Source organism: Thermobia domestica, chromosome 17 (genome assembly GCF_964235325.1).
Source record: "Thermobia domestica chromosome 17, izTheDome1.hap1.1, whole genome shotgun sequence".
In the NCBI taxonomy this organism is placed as follows: domain Eukaryota; kingdom Metazoa; phylum Arthropoda; class Insecta; order Zygentoma; family Lepismatidae; genus Thermobia; species Thermobia domestica.
In genome coordinates, this window is record NC_137470.1 from 81,891,886 (window position 1) to 81,919,136 (window position 27,251).

General features: G+C 38.5%; 1 protein-coding gene across 2 annotated transcripts in view; it reads left to right on the forward strand.

Annotated features, from left to right (window-relative positions):
• The window catches only part of LOC145673783 (adenylate cyclase type 2-like), a 1,485,668-nt gene that overhangs the window by 1,378,492 nt on the left and 79,925 nt on the right, over positions 1-27,251 (forward strand). For both annotated transcript variants that reach the window (XM_081743538.1, XM_081743539.1), the window contains exon 21: positions 18,784-18,908. In XM_081743538.1, the coding sequence (XP_081599664.1) occupies positions 18,784-18,908 (125 nt within the window). The remainder of the gene's footprint in view (positions 1-18,783; positions 18,909-27,251) is intronic.

Consider the following 27,251-nt stretch of genomic DNA (forward strand, 5'->3'; position numbering starts at 1 on the left):
TATGAATGTCATTGTCTTCGAAATTCAGTTATAATTCGTTAGGAGCTCAGTCAGAGTGGTCATATTAGCTAGTAGTCAACCATGACTGTTCATGAGTCCAATTTTCGCATTTGTCAACTGTTTTTGTATCAAATTGTGTTTTCCTTAATGCATGAAAAATAATTACAGGAAAATAAATAAGTTGTTTATATATTAATATAATCATTTCAAGACATAAGTAGTTATTATGTTTAAAATATAACATCTGAGATGTGGTAGTTGTTCGCAGAACGTCTTTATATTATATATGAATGTTAAACACAAATTAAGAAAATCGTGCAATTGTAGTATATAAGTTGTGCAGTGTATTGATTAGCAGCTATTTCTCATACGGAGGTAACTTCTCAGTATTTTAAAATTACATCATGCCCTTTACCTTCTTGAAATATATTCCGAGGCGTAAAGAGACCGTATCAACTGAGAATATCCAACGTCGGATCTTGATTCCAGACAAACTACTCAATAGCTCCAAACGCTCACAAGAAATTCACCATCCCCTAAGAGACAAATCGTGCTCTCGTAACGAAGTTAGAATGGATCTTCTTTACATAAGTTGTCAGTTCAAACTTGTGGAATATTTTTGCATATGGAACGATGACGCTTTGGTCGATTCCTCTCTCTTTCTCTCTCTCTCTCTCTCTCTCTCTCTCTCTCTCTCTCTATATATATATATATATATATATATATATATATATATATATATATATATATATATACCAGGGAAGCAAGAAAGTTCGTGCGCTTTTATACTATGGAAGAAAACTGTCAATTACAGGGTTTTAACGGTTTGTTTATTCGGCAAAATAGCCTCCATTTGCTTCTACAACCTTCTCCCAGCGCTCAACAAGCTTGTAAATGCCAGTTTTGTAGAATATTTGTTCCCGAGACTCGGAAAACTCAGCAACTGCATTTTTGACGTCTTGTTCAGTCTTGAACTGCCTGCCACGCATAAAGTTGTCTATGGCCAAGAATAAATGGCAATTCGAAGGGGCGACATCTGGGGAGTAGGGAGGATGAGATACAAGCTCCCAACCAAGTTTTGAGATTACTTCCAGCGCCTGTTTTGCGGTGTGAGGGCGAGCGTTGTCCTGGTTATAGAGCACACCTCTTTTGTTCACTAGTGCTGGCTGTTTCTGGGTCAGTTTGGTGGCTACCGTTCTCAGTTGTGATTGAGTACATATCTTTGGTAATTGTTTTACCACGTTCCAAGAATTTGTAGTGCACGATACCGTTTGTAGTCCACCAAACACAAAACAAAACCTTGTGTTGATGGATGTTCGGTTTTGCAGTCAAAGGCTTCGGATCATTCATTGATAGCCAATGGTATGACCGTTTTTTATTGTCATACATGACCCACTTCTCGTCACAAGTTATTATACGGTCCAAAATTGGACAGATTTTGTGTCTCGTCAACAAAAATGAACAGATATTCAGTCTTAGAGCTTGGCTCATAGCGGTCAGCTCGTGAGAGACCCACTGACCCAGTTTTCAGGTCTTCCCCAACTGATGCAGACTTACCCGAATAATTTTCCTGCTTACCTCGAATCGGTGAGCAAGTTCCTCACATGTTTGACTGGAATAATCTTCAATAGAGGCCTTCAGGTGGTCCATATCCACTGATTTAGGCCTCCCAGAACGAGGCTTATCTTGAAAGGTCTCGTCACCAGTTGAAAAGGTCTGGAACCATTTTTGTGCTGTACATTTACTTATTACACCCTCTCCGAGCGCAACACATATTTTTCTAGCTGCTTCTGCACCATTTGTCCCCAATTTAAACTCGTAAAGCAAACAAGCTCTAAAAACTTCATTTGACACTGACATGATCACGAGCGATTTTTACACCCTACACTGAAAAATGCGTTGTTATATTCACCGTGGCTGATGCGTCAATGAATAAGCTTTCCCAAACAGTCAAAACTTTAATGCTACGGGGACAGATGTCGCCGCAGCAGCCAAATGGAAGCGGGAGTGGTTCAAAAGCGCACGAACTTTCTTGCTTCCCTGGTATATACCTGGCTCTCTCAATATATATATATATATATATGTACATGGGCTCCTATCACCACGGCATGGTGTGTTCTGAGGTTGCAAATATACTGAGTAAGCAGTCGTGGGCAGGCGACAAGGAGTGATCCTCCAGCTTGGGAGTTTGAGTAAGGCAAACAAAATCATCCTTTTAAAAATGGCACTTGTTCAGAAACATTCACAGAAGCCTCGGAAAAGGGCTGATAACTTGACACGATCTCAGCAAAAGAAAATGCACATGAGATTTGGAACATGGAATACTAAAAGTCCTTATAGAGCAAGCGCGTTAAAATCCGTAACGAGTGAGTTAGAGGAATACAGGATGGACCTAGTAGGAGTTTATAGGAAATTAGGTCGTAAGAAAATGGAACTATGAATTCCGGAGATTTTACGTTGTTTTACGGGGAAGGACATACAATTCCTATAGGAAAAGGATTTTTCGTACAGAAACGAATACTATCAAGAGGGTTAAAATTGTTACTGACAGACTTTATTTTATTACTCTTAAGGGTCGGTGGGTGATATTATTTTTCAAACGTGCATGCTCCAACAGAAGATAAGGATGACGATATCAAACAGTTTTTACGAAGAAGTGGATCGGATATTTGACCAACTCCCTCGATACCATATGGAAATTCTATTAGAGGATTTCAATGCAATGGTAGGACGAGAGGATATTTTCAAACCGATTATAGAGAACGAAAATCTGCATAAAGAAAGTAGTAACAAGAGTATTAGACTCGTGAACTTTGCAACATCCAAAAACCTTATCGTGAAGAGTACAAAATTCTCACATTGTGACGTTAATAAATACACTTGGACCTCAGCAGACGGAAGAACACTTAAATTAATCACGTTTAAGTAGAAAGAAGAAGACAATCCATCATAATTGATGTCCGGTCGTTTAGAGGTTTTGATTGTAACTATGATCACTACCAGGTAGCAGCGATAATAAGAGAGAGATTATCTTTAAATAAAGGAAATATTCGAATGCGTGAAAATTGAGACATTTAATTTAAAGAAATTAGAAGAGAGGCAAGTAAGAGAGGAATACCACATTGAATTTTCAAATAGATTCTCGGCTTTAAAAGATTTGGAGTGCACTAGTATTGAGGATACTTGAAACGAAATTAGAGATAACATTAAAATTTCAGCAAAAGAAAAATTGGGACACACGGAAATACGTAAGAACAAACCATGGTTCGCCCAGGAATGCATTGAACTAGCAGAGAAGCCAGGCAGAGAACACAGGCAAAATTACTTTGGTTACAAAATCCTAATTAAATAACTACAGAAAATTTTGTAGACATGAGGCGGGAAACTTCGAAAACTTGTAGAACAAAGAGACGCACTTTTTTGAAAGCTAGAATTGAGGAACTCAAGATAATAGTAAAAATAAAAAGATTCGGGACATGTATAAGGGAATCAACAAATTTAAGGAAGGCTATTTACCTCGTGCTTATACATGGTGTTAGAGGAAGATGGGGCAAAGTTTTGGGAAATGCTAGTATGGGTGATTCAAAGAAAAAATGTTAATATGAAGATAGGTTCTAATCTCAACGGTTTGAGAGTTACATATCGTGAACAATTTTTGACATTATGTTGCGTATTGCTTACCCTGTATTTAATCTACAGAGGTGAGACTTAGCGACTTTCAGAGCTGATGAAATGGATTTTCGAACGCTATGCAACATGTGACAGTGGTGTCTTTGGAAGGGGAACTATTTAGGGAAATTTGAGAAAGAGAAAGTTATTTAAAAACATTGGGTGGCAACACTGATTTCCAAATATCCCTCAATAACTTCTCTTCCAAAAACACTACTGCCAGATATTGCATACCGTTGGAAAGGCCATGTCATCATCTTTTAAATTCGCTGTGTCTTGCCTCTATAAAGGAATTACATGGTGAACAATGTTCAATATAATTTCTATAATGGTTCACAACCGGTACCTCTCAAAGGTTGAGATTAGAACCTCTGTTCATATGACATTTTTTGCTTAGAATCACCCATACTACCATTTCTCAAAATATTGCCCCTTCCTCCTGGGACACCCTGTATATTAAAGAAAGCTGACGAACGGAAAACTTACATATAGCATCTTAAACAGATGGAAAGATTTTGACGATTTGCTTAAGATGCAGCCAAAAACTGATGTGCGTGGAGAAAAGGACACACACACCGCAGAACTGTATATTCTAAAACCTAATAAAGAATAAAGGCAGAAATAACAATAAGAAAATTAAAGAAACACAAATCTTCGGATGTAGACGAAATTCCGGCTGAGCTAATTTTAGCTGGAGGCGAAAAATTGTGGAACAAGATTCACAAACTCATTCTCTTTATCTGGAACAAGGAAGAAGTGCCACAAATGTGGAAGATAAACAAGCCACAAAAATAAGTATCAAGGCATTTCTCTTCTGTCAACATCCTATAAAATAATTTCAATCATTCTATTAGCAAAATTGACCTCACATGCAGATGAAATTATTGGAGATTATCAGTGCGGATTTAGACAAAATCGATCAACTATCGATCAAATACTTACCATTCGACAAATACTCGAAAAGAAATGGGAACACAATATCCTGGTACATGAAATATTTATTGATTTTAGAAAGGCTTACGACTCGGTTAGGAGAGAAACGTTGTACAGCATTCTTACAGAATTTGGAGTACCGAAAAGGCTAATTAAATGAATCCCAAAGTAAAGTCCTGATAGGGAAATGTTTGTCCACGAGATTTCACGTCGAGAATGCCCTGAAACAAGGAGATGCGTTATCACCATTATAATTGAACTTTGTCCTGGAATACGTTATAAGGGAAATCAAAGGTAGCAACCATGACCTAGAGTTGAACAGTGTTGACCAGGTTGTGGCGTATGCTGATGATGTTTGTTTAATAGGGGATGATAGGAGAAAAAAAGAAATATAGGTGAACAACAGAAAGAAATGCAGAGGTCTTGTTAAATGCTTTCAGGGACATGGGTTTAGAAGTAAATGCAGGGAAAAGTAAATGCATGGAAGTGCGTCGAGACCGTAATACGGCAAATTATGGGTGTGTTAAAGTATTCAATAATACTTTTGATAAGGTGGATACTTTCAAATATTTAGGATCAACATTAACAAAGAAAAATCATATTAACGAAGAAATGTCGACTAAAAGAAGAGAATTCGTGTTATTATTCAGTTGAAAATCTCTTGTAGTCGCTAATTCTGTCGAGCGAATTGAAGCTTAAAATATATAAAACGATAACATGCCTGTTCGTCTGTATGGTTGCGAAATATAGTTGCTTACTCTGAGGGAAGAGCATAGACTACAAGCATTTGAGAACAAAATCCTGACACGAATATACGGACCCAAGAGGAACGGAAATGGGGAATGGCGGAAACTTCATAACGAGGAACCACATAATTTATACGGATTACCAAACTTCGTTCAGGTCCTTGAGTCTAGGAGGCTTAGGTGGGAAGGTCAGGTAGCTAGGATGGAAGATACTAGAAACGCTTTCGAAATCTTGACTTGAAGACCTAACGAAAAACGATCATTACAAAATATACGTATAGATGGTAGGAGAATATTAAGATGGATCTCGCAGAAATAGATAAAAAATAGAAACTGGATCCAGTTCCTAAGGAGAAAAGACAGTGGAAAGCTTTTGTGAACGTGGCCTGGAACCTCCGGATTCCATAGGCCATAGAGTTAGTTAGTTACCTATATTTATTTATTGAACAAATTCCCAGATACAGCATAACTTTGCCATTTTACACAGGGACATGCTAACAAAAGAAAGAAAAAAACACAAGACAACAATAACAACAACATAGAAAAAAAGAGTGTAAAAGTAAAACTATTCCGTCAAAGCTCGTTTAATTGCTCTTTCAATCACTGGGTAGCTCGAAAAATGTCCACATCAGTTGTTGTTTGATTATAACAGTTTGGTATTCTATAAAAAAGAAACCTCTGTATAACAGCCAACCCAGGACGGGCAAGATGGAATAGGTGCGTATTCTGGGTGATGCGGAAAGGGACACGTAAGGATAGTTCCTGAAGTAATATTTCCGATCTTAAGCTTCCATTAACTATTTTATGTAGATATTTCAGGTCAGAGATAATTCTGCGTACTTCAGGAGTCTGAATATTAAGATGTCGCAAGAGCTCCTTCTTAGATAATATTCGAAATGCAGGAACACGAAAACGGACTATAGCGATGAAGAAATTGAGAACAGAATCAAGTCTGGAGAGAAGTGTAGGTGCTGCCATGGCCCATATGGGAGAGCAGTATTCGATCTTGGGCGCTATTAAAGTCTTATAAAAAGTTGCTAATGAAGAAACAGTGCGTAGTTCAGTGAATCGACAAAGAAGTCCCAACATGCGCATTGAATTCTTTAGTATTGAGGAGATGTGGTCAGAGAAGGTGAGTTTTGAATCAAAGATGACACCAAGATCGTTATGACTAGCAGAATGTGTGATAGGGGAATCGTTGATATGGTATGTGGAGGGAACAGGAGACTTTTTCAAAGTAATAGTAATACTGTCACATTTCTTACTGTTGAGTTTCAAGTGCCACATTTCACACCAGCCTGTAAGGTAATTTATGTCTTCCTGTAAAGCAATTGTGTCATGGAGACACGATATTTCTCTGTATAACTTACAATCGTCAGCAAAAAGCAGAAGGCCACTAGGTTGAGCTGATAAGTGCGTGTAGAGATCATCCATATATAGGACAAACAGCAGAGGCCCAAGTACACTACCCTGAGGCACCCCTGAGATCACGGGTTGGGGGTTAGAAGTCGCCCCTGAAAGAACAACTCTCTGTTTACGGTCCTTCAAATAGCTTGTGATTAGAGAGAGAAATTTGCCATGTACATTAAATCTATTGAAGAGTTTATGAAGAAGATGAATATGACTGCCAGAATCAAAGGCCTTCGAGAGATCAAAGTAGATAACATCTAATTGAGTATTGCTATTCATACATATGACTGCACAGGAAAGAAGAGTACTTAAGTTTGAGAGACTTGAGCTTTTCGGTAGAAAGCCGTGCTGAAAACTATGGATGTAAGGTGAGGTGAATTTAAGTAGCCTGTCTTTGATTATTTTTTCGCAGATAATTGATATTACAGCAAGAAGAGATATTGGCCTATAGGAGGATACATGAACTTTAAGTCCTGATTTATATATTGGGGTCACGTGAGCTAGTTTCCAACTGGTGGGATAATACCCTTCCTTGAAGCGTCTATTGAATAAAATAGATAGAGGAACCGCAATAACTGAAGCAGTTTTGTTGAGAAAGAGAGGACTAATTTTATCAGGTCCAAGTGATCTATGTGGAGATAACGATAGCAAAGAGCCAGAACTTCGCCCGGGGTGGTAGAGAGAATGGATAAGGTGTCCGAACAGATGGGGTGGAGAGGGGGGAGATGAGTTGTAAAGGGAAGGGAAGTAAATGTTTTGCAGAAGTAGTTATTGAAGAGGTCTGGTCTTTGATCATCACTCGCTTCAGTATTTTCATCTTGAACTGTTGCCGGTATGCCCGGAGATTTTGTTCTAAATTTAATTACAGACCAAAAGACTTTAGGGTTACTAACAGCAAAATCACCAATTGAGTCCATGTATTCAAAATATTTACGCCGCTGTACCTTCTTGGCAAGACTTCTAATTCTAGCAAAGTTTTTGTATGTGTAGTCACTCGGATGTGATTTCCATAGAGTCCAGGCAAGCTTTTTGTTTTTAAGAAGTTCACGAAGTTCATTGTCGTACCAGACCGGAAACCTGTTCGATTTTGATGCTTTCACCGGCACAAGGTCCTTTATGGCTGAGTGGACAACAGATGCAAATAAGTCCACAGCGTCGTCAACAGTTCCTACCTCTAACAAACACCAAGGAAACAATTCAATAGCCCGGCAGATGTCACCCCAGGGGGCTTTCTTCCAAAGAAGTTGTGACCTACTTTCGAGGGGCTGGTTTGTAGTAGTGGAGGGGAGGAAATCGAAAGAAACATCCAAGGAATCGTGATCCGAAGGAAAAAGATTTCTGCATGGGACAACACAACGAGGTTCTAAGTTAGAGAGAATAAAGTCAAGATTGCTATTATTGCGGGTATTATGCATATTATGTTGACCTAGACCAAGTCCATGAATAAAATTGTCCATGAAATAACTGTCGTTTCCATCTTTAGCGGCGCCATGCTTGCTGTCCTGCCACGTGATGGAAAGGTTGAAATCACCTAATACGATGACGTCACCGTGTGACAACGCATGCAACAATGAATCATGGCAAGCTTCTAAGATGTGCTGGGGGGTGTTCTTGTGCGGCCTATAGAAGCACCCAATAAACACAGAACGACGCTTTGGGGGGTATCTCTCTGCCACTGGCGGGCAAATGCGTGGAGTTCATCATTTGTTTTGAAGTTTTTACATCTCGTGCCCTCTCTCATTGTGTCGAAAAAAGCATAGTCGCTAGGAGCCAGATCCAGCGAATATGGAGGATGCGGCAGTACACTAAACCCTAGTTCATGCACTGTGGCAACTGTCTGGCTACTGACATGTGGCCATGCATTGTCGTCTTGGAGAAGAACGCCACGGCACCATTTTCCTTGTCGGTGTTGTTGGATAAGTCGGCGGAGTCTATGCAGCGAACTGCAGTAGCTCTCACTGTCGATGGGCCTATTGGGAGGGTGCCATTCCACCAGCAGTACCCCTCCAGATCCCAGAAAACGGTCTCCATTTTTTCCGCACGAATAATCCCATCCGTGCTTTCTTGTTACGATGGCTTCCAGTATGCCTCCATTTTATGACTGGCGTTTCTTTTCTGGAGTCTCGTAGAGGAACCAAGTTTCGTCGACGGTGGCCAGACGCTCAAAGAACTCGGTCGGATTTTCACTGTAATGTTGCATGAACTGCTGGCATATTACCACATCTCCACATGGTTTTGTTTCTGTACAACGGTGAGATCATGAGGCACACCTTGTGCACTTACCTTGTGCAGTTTCAAATCCTCATGAATGATAGTGTAGAGGGAACCCCATGATAAACATGTTTCTTTCTCAAGTTCATCAAACGTGATTCTTCAGTGCTCCATTCTCAAATCATTCACTCGCGCGGCATTGCTTGGTCGGCGTGCAGTTCCAGGACGCCCAGTGCGTTAGTTTCTCGGAGCACTATCTTTGCCTTCTTTGGATTCGGATACTCAACGAAACACGGATCTGCGACTTAGTGCTGTGTCCGTACATACGGCTAATAATCTGTTGTGGATGTCTGAAGTATTCACTCCTTCCCTCCAGAAAAAACACTGTCCACCGTTGCCCATGTGTGTCTGCTTCCATGCTCTCTTTTCGCTGTCCACCAGCGTCCTGCCAAGTTGGAACACCTGCTGCTACAATGTGCTATCTACGGAAAGAAACAAACCATTTAGTGGGGTTTGATAGTATTATAGTCTATCTTAATGCATCTATCAACAAACATTTGAAACTGCTACTTGGCACCATTTATAGGCGGAAGTGCCAATCCTTATTGAACGAACTAAATAAATGCAGAAAAAAACTAAATACATGGAAAATAGCCGAGACCGTATGTCCATCGTAAAATACATATAAGTTAAATTTACTTTTTTGTATGTAATACTGAAATCTGTCAGCCTGTGCGTGCAGTCTCTTTCCGTTTTTAATGGACAAAATTTTCGACAAACTTTAAAAAGTAGACTATAATAAATTATATTCAGACTTGTATCTTAAAACAAAATAAGTAATGTCTAGGGTAATTAACTTATTAAACAGGTTTATAACTCAGGATCTTATCTAGATATGAAATCTTAACACATGAGTTACCTCTACTAAAAGTTTATTTACAAAGAGTTGATAAATTCTATGCAATACCTTTCATTAAATGTGCATGAGATATGCCCGCTGGGTAATCTCTTCTCTAATTCCTTAATTTTTCTCTAGATTTAGTAAACTCTATTAAGCTAAGGTTTCTCTAATTATGTGCCTGTGGCAGACAGAAGGGTTAGCCCTAATTAAAAACGTCCTCTGTCAACCTTAACTTATAAAGGGCATTGACTCACTACATCAAAAGACCTGGCCTATAACCCTATTTCGTATACTCCCTTAAATAGGAGATGCACTAGAAGGATATCTAACTAAATACTTATTATAGGGATAGGTAGGAAAGGGGAATGAGTTCGTCTTATAGTAGCGAAAGATCCTTAAATAGATCTGGCAAGTAAAGGTTAGATAAGAACCATACTCCCTGAAATAGATGTGATTCATACAATAGAAAAAATCTATGACTCTATCAGTAGCCTCTCACGAGTCTACATCAAGGGATCGAACCCAGGTTTCTGTGTTCAGAGTATTCATAAAAACCTAATGTTTCCTGCAAGAGGAACAAATTACTTTATAACCGACCAAAGCCGTATACAGCTTCAGTTTTGAATACGTACTCAAAAATTCTAATATCAGGGAATTTCTATTCTAAATGCCATATCCATCTAAATATGAACTATAGCATTTAAAGGATCAAATTCTGTCCCTATTCTATGGGCCTAATTGCCTATCAAAAATCTATTTCTCGAATCAGTATAATAATTACTTTTCTGTATCCCTTCTTCTCACAGGACCTCATTTTAGTCCGAGAAAGAAGTCCCTTTAAAATGAGAACCTACTTGAAGGTAGAACCTAATAAAGCTCATGCCTTCTACCGGGAACCCTTTTTTAGGACCCGGAGAACCTAACGAGTCCAAGCAAGACCTCCGTAATACTCTCCCTCCCATTACTTGAAGTCATAATATTATCTTACGTTGGAAAAAATACCACTCGGCTCACCGAGCCGAGTCTGTCCTATAGACTGCATGTTTGGAGACTGCTCGAAGTCTACCTCGAGACTGACGGTCAACTGACCTCTTCCCTGTAAAAATCTTCCGTTTATATAGGAAAGGTATCGTGTCATAAGCTATGTAGAAAAAACGAGCGGATTGGGAGGAGGGTTCTCCCACCAACAACAAGTTTTCTCTGAATGCTTTGAAACTGGCTGTTATTCCCTGAAACAAAGTTGCTATCTAACTACTCTTTTACTAGAGGTAATTTTATGTGATAGCTGAAAATAGAAATAATATAAATATACATAGTAAATACAACAATTATAGTTGTATACAATTAATAATAATAATAATAATTAATCACCCAACGTCCAGATCTGGATTTCTTAACCTAATAACAATAATACATTAAAATATACAGGGGTTGACAAAAAATCTAAAACGTTTGCAAAAGTGTGAAAGCTTTACCTAGTATGGTGTGGGGCCTCCTTTTGCGTCCCAAACAACTTGGATCCGACGTGGAATGGACGTATACAGCTCCTGAATCGTTATGTGTGGAATTTGGTACCATTGTTCCTTCGATATATGCTCCAGTTCCGTAGGGGATGCTGGTGGAGGGTAATGAGACTGAACACGCCTTTCTAAGTCAGACCAGAATGGCTCAATGATGTTCAGATCTGGTGATTGTGGGAACCAGGGGAGGTGTGATAGCTCCTGGTCATGCTCCTCAAACCATGATTTCACCGGTTTTTCAGCGTGACAGGGTGCCGAATCATCTTCGTAGATGCCATCACCATCAGGGAACAATATTTGGGCCATGAGTAGAACCTGGTCCCCCAAAATGGCCTCATACACCTTAGCATTCATCGTTCCATGCAGGGATTTGATGGGACCTGCAGAAAACCACTATATCACTGTCCATACTGTACCAGAACCGCCCCCATGCTTTACAGTTGGGACAAGACAGTCTGTATCATAGGCCTGCGACAGTGTTCTCCATATGTAAACACGACCGTTTGTTGGAAACAAGGTGAAGGTAAATTCATCGGACCACATTACGTGTTTCTACTCCTCATGAGTCCACGCCTTGTTTATCTTTGCACCACTGGATATGCCTCTTCGCATTTACTGCTGTGACCAGGGGTTTGGCGATGGAGGCCCTGCCATGAATTTTCATTTTATGAAGGTCCCGTCGCACTGTTTTCGATGAAACCGGGTTCTGTAGGCCAGAATTGAGTTCAGACGTATTTTTAATGCAGTGGTCTTCCTATTCGCTGCTACAATCCGTTTTAATATTCTCCGGTCCCTATCTGACAGGATTGTCCTTCGACCACTGTTGTGCTTTGCAGACGTCGTTTGCCCATGAATTGTGTATGCCCTCGTGACATTGGTCACAGTGCCTTTCTATACCCCCAAAATGGTCGCAACTGTTGCCACTGAAGCTCCAACCAGATGGGCACCAACGATCATGCCTCTTTGGAAGTCTGTCAGGTCGCCCATTTTACCCCACCACTTTCACACCACGTCACTCACAGGTGAACTGGTTACTGCTGACGGAGGAGGAAGGTCCACATGACATATTGTAAACAAAAAAGGATCGGCAACCACAACACAGTCAAGGGCCAAACTTACGTGTTCTGTATGAAGTGTTTTTAGATTTTTTGTATAGATCAATACCAATATACTGATATAAAACAATATATAAATTTAAAAACATTATTTAAACATAAGAAACAGCAAGTGACCCAAAAGTGTCACTTGCACGTACTACTGTGTATTATGAAGATGTTAAAATATCAAATAATACTTTCGAGAAAGCAGACACTTTCAAACATCTTGGATCAATGTTAAACACCAAAACCATACCCACGAAGCAATTAAATCCCAACTAACAGCAAATTCATGTTGTAATTCAGTCCAAATTCTCTTGTCTTCGCAAATTTTGTCTAAAAATTTGAAGCTTAAAGTGTATAAAACTATGCCTATTGTACTGTATGGTTACGAAACATTCTCACTTACTTTAAGGGAAAAACGCAGACTGGAAGAATTTGAAAATAAAACCCTTAGGCAAATATTTGGACCAAAGAGAGACGGAGGTGTTGAATGGTAGAAACTTCATAACGAGAAACTTCTTTATACCACTCACCTGTCATTGTTAGGTTCATTAAATCTGGAGGCTCAGGTGGGCAAGTCATGTAGCCAGAAGGGAAGAAAGTATTAACTGTTGTAACTGGAACCCAATTGAAGAAAGATCATTAGGAAGACCTAGGAGTAGATGTGAGGACGATATTAAGATGTATTTCGCAGAAATGTATTGATAGTGGACGAATAATAAGGAGTATACCAAAGAATATTTCGAAAAGAAAAAATGGGACGATTGCACACGAGGCATGGAGGAATTATGTTATTAGCTACGGAGGGAATTGAAAAAGGTATATCTACAGGAAGGCCGTGATTGGAATATATGGATAAAAAGAAGCACCGTTCCATAGTGTGAAACTGCAGTACACTTCAAAACCATGCAAATCTATGCAAACTTTGAATCGACTTCCGAAAACTGTTTGTCGCTATTTCCGACTTAGAGTTTTGGCCATTACTATTGAAACCGGAAGTATCGATTTCTCCCACCTTCGGTTTAAGTAGAAGGTTGTTGAAGGAGATGAAACCTATTCTTAGAATGCTGAATCAAATCCAGAAACCCGCTTGCCGCTAGCTCTTACCCTTTCAGATCTATGATCACCATAACTTCGGATCTCTTCATTTGCGCAAGTTGAAATTTTGTGTGTAGAGTAAGTAAAACGTGTAGAATCGAATATCATCAATTTTGAAGTCAAAATATCAAAAGTCCTATAACCCGTCTCCGACCAAATAGTTTTCCTTTATTTTCCCCAAAATTGAGCACGAGTTTTAACACTTACGTATACCATTTTGGTAAGTTCAATAGTTCCACCGATTAAAATATGCCTCCCCTTTAGATAAAAATTTCGCATTAAACGCTAATAATATTGTAGTATTTACATTTCAACCAGAAGGCAAAGAATATATTCCTCACATGAGGTTAGTGTTTTATGAAGTACTTATGTGTGTATCAAACAATGTTTGTTTCTTAGTCACACATCAATAAATGGTATAGAGGTGAAAGATATTACATTAAATAGCGGTGAAGTTTGTTATATTACATAATATTGAAGGAGAGAAAACTGAGTCAACTAGCGTTTGTTCCACCTTGATACGATAAGTAGTAACGTATATACACCATTTTTACCTCAGTGTGATTAATGTGATTCTCATTATCCTACCACCTAGATGGTACTCAATATGATTTCTTTGTTTCCTTAATGTAAACATACCTTGCACTCAGAAGTGTCTGTATGTCTCAGAATCATATTACGAAACTGAGTATTTTTCCATGGTTGTTTTGGAAATGAAATGAAATGAAATGAAATCTTTAAGTTTTACGTCCCACGGTTATGCAGGTTAGGCTAAAAGAGACGGTGATGATGAGATGAGTGAAATGGTGGAATGAAGAAAGTGGGAGGAAACCGGAGGACCCCGAGAAAACCCACGAGGACGCTGCTTGTCCACCACAAAGTCCACACGGCGCGAGCTGGGATCGAACCAGCGACCCCAAGCACCGGAGGTGAACGCTCTACCATTGAGCCACCGCGCCCCCAGGTTGTTTTGGATTTCTGCGGGATAAGGTTGGTTGCGTAAGTACTTACATAAGTAACATCAATGGTCGTCTGCATATATGCTTTTCACAGTATCTATCTATCTATCTATCTATCTATATATATATATATATATATATATATATATATATATATATATATATAATTATTATTATATATTATTATATATATATATATACGATAATCTCACCCTTTGTACGGGTATTACTGGTTCCTACACGAAATTTTCGTAATTAGTGTTTAACTTCTGGGGAAGGTTCAAAAGATCTGTTTAAACTTATGATACTGTATGAATAATCTTAGAGAACTGACAATTGTGATTAAAAACTATTATCCTCAAGAAATTTTTTAGATAAAACCCTTCGAAACTCTGGATTAATATGAAAAATCGCATGCGCTTAGAACGTATTCGAATTTCCCTTTTAAATTTCTATTTATAGACAAATTTTCTATGCTTAAATTGTTAGCGATTGTTACAATTATTAAAATTGTTTTACGGAGAATTATGTTGTTTTTTGGGTTCAACACACACAGATATCAAGTTATATAATTGAATCTTTGTGAATCCTAGTAAATCACACGTAACACTTACAATCAAATAAGGGTTTAACCTCGAAGTAATTTATATAAAGCTGAAACTTTGTGCGGTTGCTCATTGATCGATCCTAATTTCTTCCTGAAAAGTCCCCAAAAATCCGGTGACGGGTTTCGGAGTTATGACGCCATAAATATGGCCGCCGCCGGAAGTTGCAGCTTCATCTTTAAACATGCATAATTTCTCAAGGAATAGAGATAGACTCTTCGTTCTTGCACTAAAATGTGGCGAATTAACAGAAAAGAACACAAACTATGAAATATTGTATGTACATCACTGATGTTGGGTGAAATTGTTGAGTGAAAAATGTGGTTGTGTTATTGCACTCATGTGATAGCACTGATTCCGTTTCGCTAAATTAATAAATCACAAAGGAAAATCATATAAAGTTGAAACCTTGTGGGTTTGTTTATTGGTTTGTCCTCACCTATCCATGAAAGGTCTGCAACAATTCGGAGGCAAATTTGGCCGCCATATTGGAAAATGTCAGCAATCCTTATTTCTACGCTAATTACCCTTTATACAGGGTAAAATGCAGACCATTCGGTGTAAGTATGAAAATAAGGTGTCATTTTGTCCGCAAAGATATTATTTCTAAACATTGTAATATTGTGTAGACGCTATCCTTTAAAAAATGGGCGTGGACATAGGAAAGTTAGTATCACTGATTGGATTCTCAAAATTTGAAGTGGACCACAACAGTTTGCCATCATTATGTTGCATGTTTCATTCCCCCAATCTCTCCATGTATACACACAGCAAAAAGCCACATATGATCTTAATTTGACTGTACTTTAGTTAGATTAAATAATCTATATGTAGGCACCAATACACTGTAATACCCATGATATGATTTGTTTTTGTTGAACATACATTGCATGCAAATATCTTCTACTTATTTCTATGTTTAAGTTTGCACGTTTCTTCGCTGAGTTTCTGAACACGTAGTGCAACTGTTGCTTGAGACCGTGAGGCAAACGACAGGTCTTCTTGGGTCAATAGGCCATATAATGTCTGGAAGTGGTTTAGAGGTATTGTGAGAAACAGTGTATGCATCATGATCAGTATGCCGTATGATAAGTGAACATACATACTCCCGTGCAGTGCGAGCATGCTTACTAACACTTCGATCAATAACCACAATATTGTTACAAGAGGCCAAACATGTGAATGAGAATATGAAGGAAAAACTGCTTGAATGTCACAATACTTGCTCTGTAACGAGATCGCTCCACAATCTACAGCAGATGCCCTCTTCATTCAGGACATTCTGGCTTGTATCCAAGTAGCAACAGAACATATGCAGACTTTTTCGAACTAGCAAACTGTGGATCCAGTACTACCATCAGGTGGTGTTAACGATGATGTTCATATGGTCAGAAAGGACTGGTTATTTTGAATTTCATTTGTACTGTATACAAAGAATGTTGTCACACTTTCACGCCGCAGAACACCTCGAATATGCCAAAAGTGCACACATCTATTTACATGACATGGCAAAATTGAAGGGAAATAGGGATAAGAATGAATATTATACGATGGTTGAAAGAGGATATTTGACTATCCGTCATATGGACAAATTCTGGAGAGGAGTGTGCAAAGATATGTACATTGAGCAGTACCTCATGAAATCCATTAAAACAACTGGAGGTGTAACAAGAGGACGGGGAATAACTGATTCAAACCTTGTTGGATGGGTGCATTACCGGTGTGCACAAAACTCTGCTCTTCTTTGGAAAGGGCTTGTGGTGTTACGATCACTACATCTGAACAACATATGGAAATGCGTGACTCTTATCAATAGGGAGATTAAGTGGATCTTAGAAAATTTATGGACTGGTTTTCTGCTCATAATCCTTTTTCCACAGCTTACAGAGGACAACTTATCTCTCTATCCACCGAAGTGGCTGGAAGCGAGCACATCAATTGTGACAAAGCAGAAGAGGTTCATCTTGAAGCACTACAGGAAACATATAGTTACAACTTCTGTGATCTTAAACATCACCGATAAATAAAATCTGACTTTTGTCTTCAATAGATACTGATATGATAGTTAGAGGAGATGAAGTGTCAACTAACACACAACAGCTATTCTGCAGAATTTTATATATCATGAAAGAAAGGTCAAATTTCTGTAAGTATCTGGAATATGAACTTGCACCAAACCACCTTCTCTATTCAGTTTGTCAACGATGTGTGAAACTCAAAAATCAATGCTCTCTAATCTTCTAGCTACACTAACATCATGTAGTAATGTTGTGTCTTTTTCCTCGCTGTTCAGACGGTGTATTCCTCTTGCATAAAATTGTTTAGCCAAATCCAGCTACATATGAACATATATTCCAACCATATGTGACATACATTGTAACTCATTTCCCATCTGAGTCCACTGTAATTTTGACGGACATTAGCATCTTACCACGAAGTCAGAAGAAAGAAAGCAAAGAAGCAATCTGAAGCGTTCTCCAGATATTCAGATCACACTCATGATGCATACTACTGTCTTCCAGGAAGCTTTCCTTAAAAACGAGTTCAAAAAATGTAGCATAATAGTTTTTCTTTCTGACCAATTACAGAACGCAGGAGTAAAGGTAATTCAAGCTGATGATGATGCTGATGAAGTTATTGTGCCTACAGCATTAAGTGCGTGTGAAAATGACATAAACATAAAAGTGACAGTTGTAGCAAAAAAAAAAAAAAAACACACACACACAGATATACTAAACATGCTTATTGCTAGATTGTGACGAGCGTTGAAATCGTCTGCAATCTGTCTGATGAGCGCTCCCCTGAGATCAACACGATCTCTATCCATTCATCCCTTGTTAGTGCATTCCGTGTTACGCCACCTGAAACAAAAGAAAATCGGTTAGAACTTTGCAACCGTTTGTCGTAGAGCCTAAAGCATTTCACCACCGGATTTCTGGGTAAGAATCAGTCCTATTTAAATATCAAGCAATAGGGTTCCCACTTAAAAAGTCCCCACCACTTCAAGATAGCGAATTTCAGGATGGCGGCCGATAGTGCCATATGTCTCGAACGATACTTATCTGTTGTCATCACTTCTTTTATCTCTTTCCCCAATTTTGAAAGATTTGGATTTCATTTGGGTTCTCCCGCACTATTTCAGCAGCTCGTTGTTTTTTTTTTATATTTTTAAGTATCTCAGTATATGTCAAATCTTGAGAGCTTCTTACTTTGATTCGGGATTCTTGTCACTGTCGTCACATTTTACTCAACATATTCGTACACTTCCTTCATTATCTTCGTAGCGATGGTATTCTAAACACAGACTGCTATTTTCGAAAATGTGGGATGTGAAGTTCTCCGTTAAAAAAAGTTAACTATCGTTGTGTACCGTAGTCTTATATTCGGCCATCTGTAAAGAGAATATTGAATAAAAGATGAACAGTGTACCTGTAGCACTTGCAGAGTCAGAAAAGTGGATTAGGTAGAAAAAAAATGATTAGAAGATCCCCTAGCCTAAAAGGCATAAACGTCTTACATTAAACTGGAAGTAGATTAAACCTTATCTAGTTTTCCATTGTATCTTTCAAATGACATTATTGAGTTATAAAATTAATTTTTAGTTTTACTAATGACCCTACTCTATTCACAGGAATCTCTCATGGTTTTGTCATGGCGGGTGTAGTTGGAGCTCAAAAGCCTTTTTATGACATTTGGGGTGATACTGTAAACATGGCTTCGAGAATGGATTCAACAGGTGTAGCTGGTTTCATACAGGTATGATTTTTTTCTTTAAGGTATCGGAAGTATCCTTCTTGCTGTCTCTCATATTATAGACGGCAAAGCAAAATGCAACGTACACTTTCTAACTCTACAACTCATTGCGTAACGATCAAGAAAAAACTGACAAAATGAATGTTTAAAGTAGATGCTGCCGCTAGACTGGAGATTCATCAAGCAGGATTCAAGCACCCAAGGTAATATTTTAAATAACAATAATATTAATTTCATTTAAATAGGTATTGTTTATATACATTATATATCTACATATCATTTTGACATAACAATCAATGCAATTCATTTGCTTAACTATTTAAATTTCGGCTTTTTAAAAGGTAAATTATAGACTTATAGTCAAGCTTCATAGTATCATCCCTATTTATCCTATTATCATGGGCAGTACCTCATTCTCTTTAGAATAGAACAGCCTTTCAAACGGTACTACTTACATGCCTCTATAATGTATCTGAGGCGGAAAAATCGTGAAAAATTGATTTCATTTTTAAAAAATATTCCTTTATTTTTTTTTACCTTTTTGTCTTGTGTTGAAACATAGAAATGAAAAATTCTGAGAATACTAAGGAATGCACTGAATGTGTGCAAAATTTCAATCTTCTGGTGCAGAAGTAAGCCCGCAAAACAATAATAGAAGTAGGCATGAAATTATGAAGTCATCTTCCCTCATGTCTAGACACAGAAAGGTGTGAAACCATGTGTAACGTGTTCTACAATGCCTCCAGGCTTGAAAAAGCAGAAAAATGAAGTAAAGCGCTTTATCGATATTTTTTTAATCGAATAATGAAGACACTGCCCTATCACCTAAAAATACACTGTATGTCGGAAAAATAATGGAACATTTTCCTTTACAGATAACCACTAGCTTCATCTATTGAACCAACATATTATCAAAGAGCTAGATATCTTTTCAATAAAACGTGACCACAATCATGAGAACCGATTAAAGAAGTGTCACGTTATACCAAGAGAAGTGAATGTATCTTGTGTCAGCTCGTCACAAAAGCACGATGCAGCAAAGATCCAATACTAAATGTTGTTCCAAACTAGTGTTAACATTTACACAAACATGGAAAATGATGAAACAAGTGTATGGTGACGAGTGCTTATCTCGTACACGTGTATGTGAGTAGTATATGCGATTCCAAGACGGTCGTGAGTCCTTAGAAGTCGACCCGAAACCAGGCAGACCTAAAACAAAAATTGCGATGACTTGGTTGAACATCTGCGTGAAATGATGGCCCAAGACGCGAACTCGACTGTGAGATGGATGTTGGAGGAATTAAATACGACAAAAGACATGATTAACAACATTTTGTCAAAGGATCTAAAGAAACCGAAAGTGTGTGCTCGATTTTTTCCGCACAGCTTTACTGACGACCAAAACCTTGCTGACGTTGAACATTGCAAGAACCTGATTAAACAATCATTCCTGTACAGACAGACGGAACAGAACATTCCTGGAATTGACTGTAACTGGTGATGATACTTTGTATTTCAAGTACTACCCGCAAACAAAACGCCGAAGTGGTACGTGGAAGTTCCCAGGGTCTCCGAAAGCTAAAAGAATCACGTTTTCAAAAGTCACGCAAAAAGATAATTTGATTGGTTGATTTGTTTTTGCTATTTTAAAGGACTTACACTTCGCAAATTTGCTTTACTGGCTCAAATGGTGAATATTATTTGGGTGTTATAGAGCGTTTCTGGAAGCGAATCGTTGGAGAAAGACCCAAATATCAACCGCCAGGCAGTTGGTCTTTTATTCACGAAAATGCACCATATCACAGAACCATCACAATTCGTGATTTTTTCGATAAAATAAATCTGTGAGCTTCCACACCCTCCGTATTCGCCTGATTTATCGCTGTGTGACTATTTTCTATTCCTAAAATTCAAATTGACGATGAAAGGAACATTTTATGATCATGCCACTAACGTCTAGTCTTCCGTGACGAGGGTCATTGAAGCGACTCCGAAAAAGGACATTAGAGACTGTATGCTAGCATTGGTTGAACGTGCCCAGCGATGTATTGATGCGGAAGGGATATAGTTTGAACAAAAAGAACCACAGTTGGTAAAATACCTAATTCGTGTTGTTTAATTTTCAAAGTTCCGTTATTTTTCCGACATATTGCGTAGATGATAAAATCCTGAAACATAGGAACAAACTACAGAAATCTAAAATTCGAATGACACAAGCCAACTTTAAAACCCCAATTCCAATTACAAAATTCTAAATACCAATCACATATTTTAAACTCGCTTAAGAAAACGGATAATTCTTTGATACCAAATACACAAATTATCCAACAAAAAAGTTGTTACATTTTTGTAATATCCATAAAATTAGGACAGACTTTTGCTAATCTGCCCATTGTTTCAACGTTCACGAACTTGCCATTAGGAAAGTTTAGTAGAAAGGGAAATTAACATTTCGAACACCATACAAGCGATGCAGCTGAACTGAGAGGATGGTCAAAGTGAAGATGAAATGGACATGATCATCGGATCTCTCCGATTATGTCGTTCAGTATATTTGAGTTCTGGCATATTTGAGGCACACATCTTATAGTGTGTAACCTAAAGGCAAAATGGGATCTGGAGGGAGTGACAAACCACAACCCCGAGCACATAAGCCATTATAGTTATCACATAGAAACTGGACATAACTCAGATGCGTACAGATAGCACATCCGGAAAACGTGTGATACTATAAGCCAAGAGTTTGGGTAGGCATCTGGGAGTGATACCAGTACATTCACCATTTCTCACGAGGTGTTACAACTGGCGTTCAGTGAGCGAGCCGCATCGATTACGGTGGTGCAAAACATGGTGTGAGTGGACACTGATAGAGCATCATTTGCCATGATGAATCACGCTACATGGTATGACAATCCGCTGGAAGTATGTGGACCTGGCACATTACAGGTGAGCATCACTCATCGTAGTGCATTGTTCATACTGTGAAATTTGGCAGTAGAAGAATCATGATGTAAGGTATGCTTTTCATAGTTTGGAACGGAACCGCTGCAGCGCGATGGTGTTGGTAACTGGAGCAATAAATGCTAACGTTTGTCAAGAAATTCTAAATAATTCTGCACTTGGCAACTGCTCGGTAATAGGCTTTTTGTTGTTTCAACATTCCAATAGTCGCTTCCATAAAGCACACGAAATCACAGAGCGATTTGAGTAGACTAAGATGCAAGTACATAGTTGATTCGTTGACTCAAATCTTCGATCTCAACCAATTTAACAGATTTTGGATCAGTTGGAGCACCGGTTGAACGCCCGACCACAATACTCCAAAGAAGAAACCGCGCTGTTTGCCATTTTACAGGGAAATAGGAGATATTACCTGCCAAATTTAGCAAAACCTTGTGAAAAATCTTGCTAGAAAAGTACTGGTTTTTACCAGGGTGAGTGGCCGACATATAGCATATTAACTCCTTATCAGCGCAAGTGAAACCAATGTTTGGGCTGTCCGGTCATTAATGGCAATGTAGTGTATAATTACTGTCCATAAATAAACATTTATTTAAGTTGCAAATCGAACTGAGTCAACGTAATGTTTTGAGATCATCCCTGTTTCATCCCAAAGCATCCCTTTTCATTCACTATGGTCCATGGTGGCCCCAAATTGGATAATGAAGAGTGTGGTCAAGTGGGGCCATTGCTACACTGTGCACAATTTAATTCACTTTGGTGCTCTTCTTGATTTTCGGTCGTCAATTTCCAATATTTTAGATGGGGTCTTTTGCTCCAAAACCGTTTTCCGGACAAAATAAAAAGACAGTATTCATTTATATTTTGAGTAGTGTCCCTACACAAAGTTTCATTGCAATTCTTCATGTTCTTTCCACACAACTGACATACTCTTGTTAGGACTTTCTACATTTCGTGAAAAAAAGGTTTGGAGCAATGCGTGTGCCATCCGACAGTTTTCCCAGGAAAATTCTTAAAGATATTCCGTTGTTTTACGTCTATAACATCTGTGCACAATTTCATTAAATTCGGTTCACATTTCTTGCCTCCCGGGCGTGAAATTTCAAAATTTTGGTTGGGGCTTTTGCCCCCCTAAAATCGCTTTTTCCATGGAAAATTCAAAACCACGTATTCGTTTATTTCATGTGTACCATCCAGAGATGGAGTGGGTCGGTGGGTCAGTGGTTCAAGTGGGTCAAGTTTTCTGAGTGGGTCAGTGGGTCGTGGGTCAACAGCATGTGACCCACTGTGACCCACCCCCGTGACCCACTGCGACCCACCACCCACCATGACCCACTGTAACCCACCACTCACCGTGACCCACTGTGATCCACCACCCACCGTGACCCACTGTGACCCACCACCCACCGTGACCCACTGCGACCCACCACCCACCGTGACCCACTGCGACCCACCGACTAAGTATGATCTACCGACCCTCTCTGCTCACTGCATTGTAGACAGTATCTTTTGAAGACTGGTAAATTTGTCTCCGTTTTACTTTCAAGACCTTCATTTCCCTTCCTTTTCCACTTGTTTCTCTCTACTTACTTGAGGTGAGTGTATCTAACCAAGTGAAAAAAGAACTTCAGGCACTCTTGGATATTTATATATTTAATAGTAATAATAGCAACAGGACTTACACTGCAACTTGGCTTTCGAGACCTGTGAGTTTTTAGAGCTAACTACTGGGAAACATACATTTTTGAATCATTGTGATATATTAATTATTATATAAAAAATTGAATCTAACTGTGTGTGCCTGATCACCACGGTGAAATTGCAAAGTCAAATAAAATTACTTTTGGTATATAGTTAGGCCTTAATCGAAATTGGGATGTTATATTGCTTTTATTATAATGTATAATATCCTAAGGAGGTAGTGAGAATCAGAATTTTTGCGGAAAAAAATGAATATCTCGCAAGCATTTAAACTTACGGACCTGAATTTGATTTGGAACTTTGAAATTTCATCCTTTTTTTCACTGAAAAGTATTGATAATTCAACAAGGAAATAATTATACTATGATAATGTAATTGAAATTCATCGTAATTTGGCTCATGGCAAAAAGGAGTGTGGTAATTGAAGTTGAAGAAGGAGGGAAATTCCCATTCACCTCTCAACACTTTCCAGGAACCACGTCACGTTCCCTTTCGCTTTCTAGACGGGGGAGGGAACTTGGTAATGGTATTAAAACTTCATGTGTAATTACAAAAATTAAATTTATAAACAAATAAGAAATCATCAGTTTATCAGGCTTTAATTGATAATTTATTCACCAGATTCCTTATCAAAGGCGTGGTAGATGAAGTTTCTGTTCTACATGGGTCGACATTGCCAACTGACATGGTCGATATGTGAAAGATGTATGGTGATAGAGAGATGATACTTCTTGCTGAGTATTTCAAACCTGACCAAGAAGAATCGTTATCAGACTTAAGTCTAACAAGTAGATTGTCGATAAGAAGTTGCAGAAATCGGGTAGAAGTATTATCAATTTCCACGACAGAATGCGAACGGGAATTTCCCCTTATGAATTTACAGATGACTGATATTAGAAATAGACTAAGTGCTCAAACATTGTCTAACTTGTTGCTCATCAATGTTAATGGCCCACCGCTAGACATGCTTAAAGTAGACGAGCTAGTTATTTCTTGGCTGAAGATGGACATCATTCCACTGCGGATGATTTACCGCCAAAAAGTTAACTTACCAACAGGAAATAAATCCGATTTCAGATTTGTTTGAAGGTGGAAAATTACGAGTTACGGAAAATGTATACTTGTATTACTAATGGCTTATTTGTGTTATTCAACTTTGTACCTAATTTTTAGCAAGTCTCTTCTTTGCTTTAGGTAAACTACTTTGAATAAATATTCATAATATTACACAAATTACAATTATGAGCATACTTTATGGAAATGCTCTCACATAGAGTACCCGAGCACCTTTATACCCTATGAACAACTGATTTTTCAAGTCTTTTGTGAGAAAAATACTGTGAACTGAGAAACCATAATCTTTTCCATATTGTACAGGGGTATTTTCCTGCGAATAGAAGTTTCTTGTGGATTGCGTTCAGAAATTAACACCTGCAAGAATACTCTCTTAGTACAAGTATATTTTAGGCACACACTAATTTCCCCCACCTCGAACTGTTTCAATTTCCTCACTGACAAACACTTTACCATATTATATCGTAAAGGTCAGATCCACCGTTATTGTAACAGAGTGGTGCTTGAGCGATTGACTAGAAAGTCAAACTCCGATTAGTGACAAATTCACAGTCTTGCTTTATTACAAGTGTAACTCTTTAGTCAGTTCAAAAGTGGCCGTGAATCGTGTTCAGAATTGATGACGATGGATTTTGGTGAGTCAGAGTAGGTCAAAGTGGATAAGAGTAGTTCATGGTGGGTGGTGGGTCATGGTAGGTGGTGGGTCAGTGTGGGTCACCGTGGGTGGTGGGGCAGAGTGGGTCACTGTGGGTGGTGGGTCAGAGTGGGTCACCGTGGGTGGTGGGTCACAGTGGGTCACGGTGGGTGGTGGGTCATGGTGGGTCGTGGGTCAGAGTGGGTCATGGTGGGTGATGGGTCAGTGGGTCGTCGGTCAAGTTTTCATTGACCCACGCCACATCTTGTACTATCTACCAGCCAAATTTTATCAAAATCGGAGTGTTACACTTGGGAAGTGTTACATGTCAGAGAGAACAAGTCACCTGATTTATGGGGGCGCGGTGACTCAGTGGTGGATCTTTCATATCCGGTGCTTGGGGTCCCTGGTTCGATCCCAGCTCACGGCGTGCGGACTCTGTGGTGGACAAGCACAATGCTTGCGGGTTTTCTCGGGGTTCTCCCGTTTCCTCTCACTTTCTTCATTCCACCATTTCACTCATCTCTCATTATCACCGTCTTCTTTAGCCTAACCGGCATAAACGTGGGACGTAAAACTTAAGAGATTTCATTTCATTTAAAGATTTCACCTGTTTTTTCTCCGTTCCCACTTCTATATTTAACACCGATTACTTCGGTCCAATCACCATGGATTTTGTCTTTCTAACATTTATTTTCATCTTATATTCTTCACAAATTCTTCTCCAGTTCTTAACGTCTTAGTGATTTTCTTTTTAGATTCTGCAACAACAACCGTATCATCCCCAAACCGTATATAAAAAAACATTTTACCTCCTAACGAAATTTCATCTTCATTATCTAGACTCCTTTTCGGTATCTCTTCTAGACAGATATTAAATAATGTCGACGAAAGATATCATACCCGTCAAACTCTCCTTCCAATTGCACTCTTTGTCTACTGTGCATTCACCAGTGAACTTCCGTGATCTATCATGAATAATTCTGATACTTTATATAATATTTATGGACGAATATGTAATAGAACCTATATCAATAACATACACCATTCGTCAAAGTAACAAATACGGCGAACATTAACATACGATAAATAGTCATATTACACCAGGATGAAATACCCTTAAACATCAGACTCTACAAAATACACTTCATTTGCTTTCCCTGCCGGTCTAGTGGCTAGCACGTGTGCCTTTGGTGTACGGGAAACCGGGTTCGATTCCCGCTGGAAAGAATTTTAACTGTCTTCAATGTTTTTGTGTTCGTGTCCCTGTTGTTCAAGGTTACTGGGTATAATTGCAAAATGTGTATACCGAGTGGAAAATACGTTTGGTGAGTCAGCTAACTTCAAGAAAATAAAAGAAGTGGCTTAAACCACTTGCGCGTAGATCACTCTTAAAGGTTAGTTCGCGTCCCATCAAAATAAGATTTTTCTTTTACCTGTTCTCGAAGTTTCTCTTTGTTTTCTATCGGATTAGATTAAATAAAACTTCAAATAGAGACCACGTGGAATTCATTTATAGACTAAGCCAGAACTTCTGATATAGATAGGACTATGATTTTATTACTATTATTATTATTAGCAGTAGTAGTAATAGCATTAGTAGTAGTAGTAGTAGTAGTTAAAGTACGAAGTTTAGAATGAGGCGATGAACCACTTACGTAAACTATATGATAATTTATTTCATAATATTCACTAGTCCACCATACATTTGCGAAAGTTTGCTTTGGGAAATGAAGTGTATACAACATTGAATAGTAAAACCACAATACTCGTATGACAATAAAAATATATTATTGAAACTATCGATTACGTAATTGGGGTTAAACATGCCTTTTCAGTAAGAATTATATAGAGAGAGGATTTACCAGAAGTGCAAATTACACGAATATTTGAGTTCTAATACGACTAGAGATCGATAACTTACACGATAATATTTACTTCATTACTTCTATAATTCTTTATTCTTTTTATGT